The sequence below is a fragment of the Rhipicephalus microplus genome, chromosome X (assembly GCF_043290135.1).
Source record: "Rhipicephalus microplus isolate Deutch F79 chromosome X, USDA_Rmic, whole genome shotgun sequence".
NCBI classification, from domain to species: domain Eukaryota; kingdom Metazoa; phylum Arthropoda; class Arachnida; order Ixodida; family Ixodidae; genus Rhipicephalus; species Rhipicephalus microplus.
Window position 1 is genome coordinate 179,528,582 of NC_134710.1, and position 12,102 is coordinate 179,540,683.

Below are 12,102 nucleotides of genomic sequence, written 5' to 3' on the forward strand. Positions count from 1 at the left end.
CAGAATTCCACCCTCTGCTGTGGCCTGTAGGATTTAGGTGAAATAGCATATTGTCAGAGTGTTCTGGTATCTCGGTTTCGCTTCTTAACTGCAATGAAATCACAAATTCTTGAAAAATTAAATGTAAGGCATTCCATTACAGTCAATTGAGCGCACTGTTGGTTCTGGGCACAAAGATCAATTAAGACTTCACCACAGGACTTGAGCATCTGGGTTGTGCTGAAAGTTAAAATGGCTTCACAATAATAATTTTCTATAGTAAAAAGAATGTATGGGTAATTTATGCAGCTTTTGCTTCCAATACTGTAACTGAAACATCACTGGTCACGGAAAGCCTAATTGAATTACAAATATGAGATGTGTTGTCGGGAAATATCTTGGAACTAGAAAAGCTCAGAGTTGTCTGCAGTTTAAGTTCTGCAGTATTTAAAATAAGCATGTGTAGTTCTGTGAAAATATTGATGTTTTTAAACGTAATGCAACTGCTCCAGCTTGGACTGTGCAAGTGAGTGATACAACTTCTGTTGGCCTATAATAGATGCAAGTAAACTAAACGTAATCTGGCTGGGGCCACTTGGGAACCACCTGATTAAACCTGACGGCCAGGATTTGAGAGGTCTGCTTAAGCTGTATATACATAACAGACCAAACCACGATTTGAGCCCCTGGATTCCATACTACTTCGCCATATGTTACTTGTTTCCGCGGTCCTCCTTCAGTCCACAGGTAGCAATTGGCCAAACGGCGGCCCATATTACTGTTGGGATACTTGAACAGAAATTTTGGAATTCTCACTTGCAGCGTGACTTCTCCTCACTTGTGGGAATACTGGCTGGACTGCTGGAAAGAAATTCGAGTCACGTCACATGTCACGTGACTAATTCGTATGCAGTCCAGTTTTTCATGTGAATACAGCTTTAGAGAAAAATATTTACATTCAGAAAAGGTAGTGCAGGTATCTGATCCAATAGGCTGATTTGCTGCTCAAAAAGATGCGTCGAAGTGACCTCCCTTGATGACATCACTGCTAGTGATGATGCAAGTTTGCTTCTTGTGCATAGGAGACGTTTCAGAGGTATCAGAAACACAGTTCTTACAAATTAAACAGAAAATATTGCTGTTGGTGCCCTAATTCTATCTGGTAGAGCTGATAACGCATCCATCAGCAGTTCTCTCTACTTTTAAATGTCTGATATTTAAAGTACTAAGTTTGAATTAACAAGTGTTTGCCTCTTTATGAAAGTGTAAGTACTTAATGAAACTCCTGAACATGGCTGATTTAATATAACAAATTAACAAAAGCTGTCTCTACTCCATTGTTAATCTGCAAACTTTTTCATATGCTTGTCTTTTGCAACAATTATTGTGTTGTAGCTAACTTAGCATAAGTTAAATTCAATGCAAAAAATATTCGAGAGGCCGGGTGAGTTCATGACTAGAAATGTTTACTCCGACTTAAGATAACAAAATGTAACAAAATCTAAATGCACGTTTCACCATCTATGCGGGTGGCATCCTCAGTATGCACTGGCCCCAAATGAGTGGATGTTGCCCAGTCCACTGCTACTCTTGTATGTCTCTGTACTGAAGTCGAAGGCATGTCCCATTGTCCAGCAGTGTTCGACTAGTTCTGTCTTGGAATGCGTGGCATGGGTGGCTTTAGCGACGTCCCCTTTGTGTTCTGTGAGCCTTGTTGACCGCTTCTTGCCTTTCGCCAATGTATGTGGTGTCACAGTCACCGCATGGTACCTTAAACGTCCCCGCTCAAAACCTAGTCATAAGTGGAGTGATTCTCTCGCCATTATGCCGAGTATCATTTCGCTTGCCGAGAGCATTGTTCCGTATTGATATCTGCGGAACACAACCAGTGGTACGTATCCTTGCCAGCAGAGCTGAAGCACAATGGCCAGAACATTCCTTGTTCCAAAGGAATAAGTCACTGTGCAATCAAGTATTGTTGAAGACATTGAGGATGACTTTGTTGCACCATGCTCAGTGGTGATAGGTGCGCAAAAAGTTCAGTAGCTACTAGAGTGCAGACTTATGCAGTGTTGAGGGGCTAAATTGAGGTATGGTTGCGCGAGGTGGTGAATCCTTATGACAAGTGAGACCTTGGTTTTGGGATTGTGTGGTCAGCGTAGCCGCTGTGCACAATTTGTGTACTATTTGTAGTGATGGTTGGGCGTGAAGCGTGTTGTAGGGGCAAAGCTTGAACAACGCAGAAGTTCATGTTAGTGTTGCGGATGTCAAGTATGAAGCTGCAGAGTTCAGTGAATCAACCAGCAGCAAGCAGTGTTATAGAAGCAAATTCTGAATTCATGGAGCTGCCAGCTGCAACATTGGCATGTGGTGCTGGCAAGGGAATGTAGTAATATGAAATCACAATCTGTTCACATTGGTATGCATACTTGTGCCTGGTTGAAGTCAAAGCACGGAGAGAAGGCCATATGGCAGATTGGGACTTGTGTGAAGATAGCACAAGTGCTTATCATTCACATTGTTGGGGTAAAGGTAACTCTTCGAATGATAGGATTTCTCCTATAAAGCTTCTGTAGGCCGGGTATTTGTAGGACGAAAGAGGAAAGTACATGTGAAGGTGCTCTGCATGCTGTTGCATGTGATGTTCTTATGCTGGTTGAGTCAGTTAAAGAGGTTTTTTTTTCATGTGTAAGTTTCCACAGAACAGTAAACAGCATATGCGTGGTAATATTCAAGAAAGAATCCTAGGGAGTATAAAGCGTCGAAGAGCACTTGGGATCTGCCTGACTTGAATTGCCTTAGGAACAATTGCCCCACAGAGGCCTTTGAGTTGAGTTGTGGGCTCATGGAAGACAGTAAGTTGGAGACTTGTGCTGGTACCTAATGATTGGCACAGCTTCATAGTGTCATAATGTTGGCAGAGCCTTTTCAAAATGAGCCTGAAGGCTCGAGGGGGCATAGTAGTCAATAATGGTTCTTTGGAGATCCTTGTACATATCCGGCTCAAGGGGTTGCAGTTATAGTTATGCTTGCAGACCCTTAGGCAACTCATGCGTGTGTGTGTTGGTAGCATAGCAGTGGGTCTCTAACATTGCTGAAGAAGGATTTGCTGTCTCGCTGGATGAACTGGTATGTCATCAGGGGGGTTTCAGAGTTTGTACATGCATGGGACTTAACATTGAAACATGTTAGGCAGTGTCGTTTTTGCATTGGTTTGATTATTTTGATGATGTTTTGTGTTGCCAACCTATGGATGTGGCTTAATGAGGGAGCTGTTACTTGCAACGAACCAGCCATGATTCAGATGGTTCCTCAGGGCAGCAGTTTGGAGTGGCCCCTCAGGCCTGGTGCAATAACATTTTCTACCTTCGCACCGATTTTCTGTCAAGTTTGTCGGCTTCTTTGGCCCCTGCTGGCGGCATACAACTGTCGTGCCATTATAATTTAAAAAGAAACTGTATTTAATAGTAAGTGGGTTTCTCCAAGCTGGGTTAGTTGCTGTCACTCTTGTCAATATACAAAGGTTTGAACAAGACCAAGTAATGGTTCCTCAAGGTATGAATGCTAGTTATATGCCTTTAAAAAGGCTTGTCTTGGTAAATATTAGATCAGCCTTTTAAAATATGCATCAACATTTTAAGTATAGTAATAAAAACCAATTAAAAATAAAATACACTTAGGATACAATGGGATTCAAACCCAGGCCTTTTTGCATGGTAACCCAGTATTCTATCGCAGAGCCACCCCTATGCTTGAAACACAGTTGCAAACTGACCCTATGCAGGCTTCATGGCGATTATCAATTCTTGTTAACATGTGCAATGGAGTGTTTTAGAATAATGTAATAACGAGGCATCACACAATGCAAATTGTATAATGAATGGACCATTGAATGCTTCCAATCTATTACAACAGGCTCAGACATAATTCTTTGTTGTCGTCAGCTGCGGCATCAATAGAGTGCACATAATGCCTTATGGGTGTGTAGCGGGTACCACGCTTCTTCGAAGAATGATGAACACTAATGGAATAGTGCATGCTTCCTTCTTTTATGAATATGGTGATGATTCGTGGTGTAGTGGGTGCCATGCAAGTGCACTTGTAGTAGTTGCCCCAAGAGTGTTTGAAAAAGGCTTAGAAAGGCCGCTCTTCTAATTTTCACTGGGGCCTGTGCTTCATGTTTCCCGTAAGCCTGGCATTCTTTTTTTATATAGAAATGAAGACTGTAGTCCATGTGAATAGTTCGAAAATTTATTTATTTGTACATTTATACTGTAAGTATTTTCGCAAGGCAACAATGTGGAATATTGTGGAATTTTTGGAATATTTTTGGAATATTGTGGAATAATGTGGAATTTTTGTAATGCTTTGTGTTGGGAACGGCATCACACACCAGAAAAGGAAAGCAACGTTTTATACAGTGACTAAATTCAGTAGTTCATTTGAAGCTTCTTTATTCACCAACCTAAATTATATTATCAGATTTTACTTGCTCATTGTCATCAGCTTTTGGTGGATTCCTGTGTAGCATTGGAAAAGTGTAAGAAGATTACTCGTTGATTAAGTGTATTATGTTGCTTTGTAACATTTTGTTGGCATTTGTGCCTTAGACAAAATAATTTTTTTTAGGCTCAGCCAATTCCTGCAGAGCTGGTGACCAAGCTTTTGGGCCATCGTGTGGCAGTGAGCCCCATCGTAACTGTGGAGCCTCGGCGCCGCAAGTTTCACAAGCCAATAACATTAACGATTCCTGTGCCACAAGCAGCAACCAAAGGCATGATCAACCAATATGCTGGTGATGCACCCACTCTGCGCCTACTGTGCAGTATAACAGGTAACTTCTGCCTTTAAGATGCCTGAACCGTTTCTCTGGTTTTTTTACTCACGTTGCCAAGTGGTCATTCTCCTTTTGCCGTAACTCATTTGAAGTGCGGTAGGATACTTTATGGGCAATTTTTCATGTCATAGTTGATTAAGTTTTTTTATGGCACGGTTTGACACTTTGGGTTGATCTATTGTTGTGTGTTCAAGACCAAACATATTACTTTTCAGTAAGCCTAATTAATCGTTTATTTTTCGTGTCTGGTAATATTTATAATAGCGTGTGACTTGTATTGGTTGTCCTCTGATGATAAATTATTTTAAAATTTGATGCTACGAAAAGCACCATATTCTTAAACATATTTCAAGGAAAGCATGAGGTGCTCCAGACAAGCGAAAGGTAACCACAAAATGTTTGCTTACCTTCAACTACTTGCATGTCCGTAGCATGTATGCAATTAAAAAAGTTCACTTTTCAGTAATATATTCGTGCTTTCTGTTCAACTCAAGTGAGCAATTTTGCTACTTTAAATGCAATTTTCATTGTATTTAGATTACTCCTGACTTTTTTTGTGTTTTTCTGTGCAAATTAAGTACCGAATATCTTGGAGTATTTGGGAAAGTGTTTTAAAGGTAGTTACATTGTTAAAGGTAGTTACATTGTTTGCTGGGCAGCTGTTTACCGTGCACTCACTTATCTGCTATATGTATGTTCAAGCTGCTCAGAAATAACTCCCAGCCTTTTTTGCTGCGAGACGGCACTGCACTTGGCTTTTTTGTAATAACAGTTCTAGTGAGGGCTCATATTGTATTCAAATGTTGTATATAGTTACAGTAATGTTTCCCTGAATGCCAAATGAAGTAATAGTTATTTTTATTATGCTTTGGTGGCTCTTAACAGTTTATCTTAATCTGCAATCTTGAAATGTGCTTGACTGAGCTTGAGCTTTACCAGACTCTCATTTCTCAACAGGCACACATACACAAATATGCACATGCACACGTACAGGATGCACATACACACGTACAATTTATGGCATACCTATTTTTAGGAGATCACAAAGGTAGTGCATAGAATTTTCATTAATTAGTCACAATAATGTCATGCTAACGGTGTGTGACAAAGTATTTCTGCCTTGACATGGAGATGGAGTTCGTGTGTGAAAATGACAAGAGCCTTACTCTGTGATCGGATATTTATAAAATGTCGATATTTATTAAAAGAAAATGCACACACACACAAATATATATATATATAAGGAAAAGAAGTGGATACTTAAGGGCTCATTTTTCCGTGTTTTGACACAACAATAATGAAATCTAACAGACAATAATGCCAAGAAAAGTATAGGGGAGGTTATTAGACCAAATTGTAAGGTAAATGGGAAGAAAGAAAAGTGGGTGAAAAGATAACTTGCCGTGGACAGGAACCGAACCTGTGACCTTCGAATAATGTTTTTGATGCTCTACCACTGAGATACTACGGCGGCTATCCTCCAAGCCACTTTATTGGATATATATGTGAATTTAAACGTGGGAGTGTCAGTCAGCGCCATCTGTAGCTATGGCGGCAAGTGTGGCACACTCTCTTATGATATATATATATATATATATATATATATATATATATATATATATATATATATTGTGGGCATTTAGTATACGCATCCTCTTCACTGGTACATTATCATCATTATCATGTGTGGCTCATGCATCCTCATCGTTGTCGCGTAGCATCATCATCTTGGCTCATTCATCGTAGCTGTCGGCTGCCGATTCCTCGGGCCTAATAAAAGGTAATCCAAACCAAGACTTCATACGTGGTGGAGAGTGCTGTTAGATCCCCCGCCATCCTCTCGACCACTCTACCCCCTGGAGCTACGTTCAGGTCGCCGCTTGGGCCAGGTGTCCGGAAATATGTCGCACCAAGATGAGGCCGGTGCTGCAGCCGTTCCCACGCAACCACCGCGTGCCGCGCCTTCTCACGTCATCAACAGCCTCCAGCGTGAGCCCCATCCCTTCGCTGGTATGCGCGGGGAAGATGTGGAAGAATGGCTGGACGATTTCGAACGTGTCGGCGCTGCTAACCGGTGGGATAACACCTACAAACTCGCTCACGTGTCATTCTACCTCACGGGTGTCGCGAAGACGTGGTTCCTCAACCACTTCATCGACATCCCCGACTGGTCAGCCTTCAAAGATCAGCTTCGCCATGTCTTTGGCACACCGGCTGTTCGTTCGGCTCTCGCAAAGAAAGCTCTCGCGACTCGGAAACAGCACATCGGGGAGTCGTACACATCCTACATCGAGGATGTTCTTTCACTTTGCCGCCGGGTTGACACACCAATGACAGAATCAGACAAGGTGCGCCAGCTTCTTAAGGGGATTGCACCCGTCGCATTCAATGCCCTAGCGATCCAGAATCCGGCTACCGTTGCTGACGTTGCGACAACCTGTCAGCGCCTCGAAGAACTTGAGTCTATGCGCCTACAATCAGACAGTGATGCGGCCCGTATTACGACTGATCCAAACCTGCGAGACACGATAAGGGCGATTATACGTGAAGAATTAGAATCAATGGGATTCACACTACCTTCAGTGTGTCCCGTTCAGTCCTCTTCAACGTCATTGCGGCATGTCATCAGGGAAGAGCTCACGTCCATGACCCACATGGCCAACCTGCAGCCCATTGTCTCTCGTACTCTACCATCGTTCCCGCACAACGCCGCCGCACCACCAGGCACCGTCTGCTCGACGTCCCCGCCACGAACGTACGCGTCGGTTGCTGCCGCACCTCCCACAAGCTTTCCCACGAGCTTTTCATCACCACCGCGTGAGCCGTCACCTGTCCCTCTGACTTCTCTCTCTCCTGGTGCAGTTAGCGCAAGCTACTACCCTCCTCATCGATCGACTCGGCCTACGTGCTATTACTGCGGCTATCGTGGTCACATTGCACGCTTTTGCCGCAAGCGCCAGCAAGACGAGCGCTGAGGGTATGACATACGCGAACGGGACTATACCGCAGGAGCCTTGTACCAGGGTCGCCGTTATTCGTCACCGCCACGTCGGTCTCCATCTCCGCCAGCATCGGGTGAACTGCGCAGTAGTCACCGATCAACCCGACGCCGTTCACCGTCGCCTTACCGGCGCTCTTTTTCTCCTCTTCAGCCTGCTTCCCTTACTTCTGATCGGCGTCCGGAAAACTAAGCGATGCAGTTTTTGGAGGACAAACTGCATTCCAACACAGGACTCCAATTCCTCCAGCGCGCCCCTACAATATGATTGCGGTCACAGTTGAGGGAGTGGACGTTGATGCTTTGGTGGACACTGGGGCTGCGTTTTCTGTTATTCGTGCTGATTTGTGTGCCCGCCTTTGAAAAGTCACGACGCCTTATGATGGACCGACACTGGTTACAGCCCAGGGAACAATGATTCGCCCTTCCACTCTCTGTACTGCCCGTGTACTAATCGACGAAATTCTTCATCACATAGAATTTGCTGTGCTATCCCCGTGCTCCCATGAACTCATTTTAGGCTGGGACTTTCTTTCCTCTGCTTCTGTGGCTATTTGCTGTGCACAACGTGTCGTCCATCTTACTGACATGGACCACTTGCTCAACGACGAAACCTACAGGCCACTTCGACTCATCGCTGCAGTAGACATCGAGTTACCACCAAACGAACATCAATTAGTGACAGTTTTGTCCAACGACGTCGACTCTGGTGACATTTTGGTCACTCCGTCACCGTGTTGCCTTAATAAAGGCATAGCTCTGGCATCAGGTGTGGCTCGCTTCAACAATGGATCAACTGTCCTCGCTGCTACCAACACTACACAAGATAAAATTTTACTACCACGGGGCACTACTGTCGCCTGCGTTGCCGATCTGCAGCCTGTGTGCGTTGTGCCTCTTACCCCTGTCTCCTCTAAAGGCCATCCTGCAGATCATGCTGCTTCCTCGGCCTTTACAGCAGCCATCAACAAAGACTTGAATGACTCACAGAAGCAGCAGCTGCTTGATTTGTTGGAAAAGCATGCAAACTCCTTTGACATTCATTCATCCACCCTGGGCCAGGCAACTGCTACAGTACATCGTATTCAGACCGACGGAACATCCATTGTGCACCGCCATCCGTACCGCGTCTCTCTAGCTGAACGAAAAATCATTGAAGAAAACGTAGACGATATGCTCCAACGGGAGATAATCCGACCCTCAACCAGTCCTTGGTTGTCGCCCATCGTTCTGGTACATAAAAAAAGACGGTTCCGTACGATTTTGTGTCGATTACCGAGCACTCAATAAGATCACTAGAAAGGACGTATAACCCATGCCACGCATCGACGACGCCCTAGATTCCTTACAGGGTGCTGAATACTTTTCGAGCCTCGACTTGCGTTCCGGCTATTGGCAAATCCCCATGCACGAAGATGATAAAGAAAAAACTGCGTTTGCAACCCCGGACGGCCTATACGAATTCAATGTTATGCCGTTTGGTCTATGCAATGCGCCCGCAACTTTTGAGCGCATGATTGACACCGTGCTGCGTGGCCTGAAATGGAAGACTTGCCTATGTTACCTCGATGACATTGTTGTCTTTTCATCGACGTTTCCTCAACATCTGCAACGCTTGGACGAGGTCCTGACTTGTCTTGCGGGCCCTGGTCTTCAAATTAACACCAAAAAGGGCCATTTCGCCAGCAGATCTATCAAGGTACTCGGTCATGTTGTGAGCAAGGACGGAATCCGCCCAGACCCTGATAAAACTGCTGCAGTGGTTCGCTTCCCTCGCCCTGACAAACCAAAAGATTTGCGAAGTTTCCTTGGTCTCCCCTCTTACTTTCGGCGATTCATACAAAACTTTGCCTCCATAGCCGCACCACTTCATAAGCTACTTGCTTCCGGTATGCCCTTTCAGTGGTCTCAGGAATGTGAATCGGCTTTCGACAGGTTGAAGAGTGCCCTCACGACCGACCCTGTACTTGCTCATTTTCACGATGATGCACCGACCTTCCTGCACACAGACGCTAGCGGTTGCGGTTTAGGAGCCGTGCTCCTGCAACGCGACAACTCTTCGCGAGAGCGAGTCGTTGCATACGCCAGCCGCGTCCTCTCCGCAGCCGAGAGGAACTACACGATCACCGAGCAGGAGTGCCTCGCCATCGTTTGGTCAGTACAGAAATTTCGTCCATATCTGTATGGCCGCCATTTCACCATTGTGACCGACCACCATGCTTTATGTTGGCTTTCGACACTCAAGAACTTGTCGGGACGCTTCGGACGCTGGATTCTACGCCCCCAAGAATATGATTTTGAGATCGTGTACAAGTGTGGCAGGAAGCATAGTGACGCCGATGCTCTTTCTCGCTGCCCACTACCAGCGACTCCACTCGGGGTTTCCGCCATCAATTTGCACTACACGCCCTCGGAGTCCACGTCTACAGCGGTTTCCTCTCTCGCCTCTATGGACCAGCTGCCTTCGGACGACCCGCACGATTTTCCTTCTCGACAGTTGGCTGACCCATACTGTCGACGTATTATAGACTATCTCACTGGCAGTTCCCGTCCACCTAATGCAAGGCTCCGTCACCAACTCTCGCAATTTAAGCTGGACAACTTGGTGCTGTACCGCAAAATTTACCATCATGACGGTCAGCGCTGGGTTCCCGTTCTACCCCGATCGCTTCGGTCCGAAGTCCTCAGGGCACTTCATGACCATCCGACTGCTGGTCACCTTGGTTACCATAAAACCTACGATCGCCTTCGAAGTCGGTTTTATTGGCCAGGCATTACCACTAGTGTAGCTCGGTACGTCGGGTCCTGCACTACCTGCCAATGTAGAAAACTACCAACATCTGCTCCCGCCGGTAAACTACAGCCTCTTCCGTGCCCAGCCACACCGTGCCCATCTTATGCTTCCGTGCCCATCTTTATGGCCCCCTCCTAGTCAGTGCTGCTGGAAACCGGTGGATAGTAACAGCCATTGACCATTTGACGCGCTACGCCGAGACGGCATCTGTTACTACAGGTTCAGCTTCTGAGATTGCCGATTTCATCCTCCGAGCCATTATACTGCGTCATGGTGCTCCACGTGTGTTGCTCAGTGACCGTGGAAGGGCCTTTCTTTCACAACTAGTGAACGAACTTCTTCAGGCCTCCGGCACAACTCACAAGACTGCCTCTAGTTATCATCCCCAGACTAACGGCCTCACTGAGCGATTCCACCGCACTCTTGCTGACATGATCGCCGCCTATATTCAACCAGACCACAAAAACTGGGACGTTGTTCTACCATTCGTCACTTTCGCCTACAATACGGCCATTCAGCGAACAACCGGCTACTCGCCATTTTACCTAGTTTATGGACGCTCCCCTACTTCTTTCCTGGACGTCTCCTTCTTTACCTGCCAAGCGAATTCATCTCCATCCTCTTGAGAGGAATACGTTTCACGACTCGCACAGTGCCGCCAACGAGCTCGTATAAACACTGAAGCCCGCCAGCAAGACAGAAAGCTAGTTTATGATGAATCGCATCGTGATGTATCCTTCCAACCTGGAGACGAAGTACTCCTTTTGACGCCTGTTCGCACACCTGGTTTGTGCGACAAATTTCAGCCTCGATTTATTGGGCCGTACACCGTTCTTGAAGAGACTTCACCAGTTAATTATCGCGTGACGCCACTTGTAGCCCCAGCAGATCGCCGTTATCGAACTACAGAGGTCGTCCATGTCTCCCGTATGAAGCCCTTCATGCGAAGTTCTTTGTCCCCTTGACTTGCCGCGGCCAGGCTGGCCGCTTTCACGTGGGGGGAATTGATGTGGGCATTTAGTATACGCATCCTCTTCACCGGTACATTATCATCATCATCATGTGTGGCTCATGCATCCTCATCGTTGTCGCGTAGCATCATCATCTTGGCTCATTCATCGTAGCTGTCGGCTGCCGGTTCCTCGGGCCTAATAAAAGGTAATCCAAACCAAGACTTCATAATATATATATATATACACCCAACAAAAACATTATTACCTTTTTACTTGAATACAAGTGCTTATAGCCCACATATAATGGCCCCGCTATTTCAATGGCACAAAATCACACTTCGAAGGAACGTCTCAGACTGCCGCCAATCAGTTACAGTGGATGCAGTTGACATTCCGGCGACTTTCCAGGAAAACACTTTCGACTACCGATTATTGTTAAACGCAAACCAAGCCGCTACACTCCTGTAGTTGTAGCTCTCACTGACTGCTTTTCGTTACGCAGCTCTCCATCCTTTGTACCCCGCTACTCTGAGCATCTCGA

General features: G+C 45.6%; 1 protein-coding gene across 27 annotated transcripts in view; it reads left to right on the top strand.

Annotated features, from left to right (window-relative positions):
- The window catches only part of LOC119176963 (uncharacterized), a 351,479-nt gene that overhangs the window by 187,129 nt on the left and 152,248 nt on the right, over nucleotides 1-12,102 (top strand). For all 27 annotated transcript variants that reach the window (XM_075878307.1, XM_075878295.1, XM_075878310.1 and 24 more), the window contains one exon: nucleotides 4,609-4,813. In XM_075878307.1, the coding sequence (XP_075734422.1) occupies nucleotides 4,609-4,813 (205 nt within the window). The remainder of the gene's footprint in view (nucleotides 1-4,608; nucleotides 4,814-12,102) is intronic.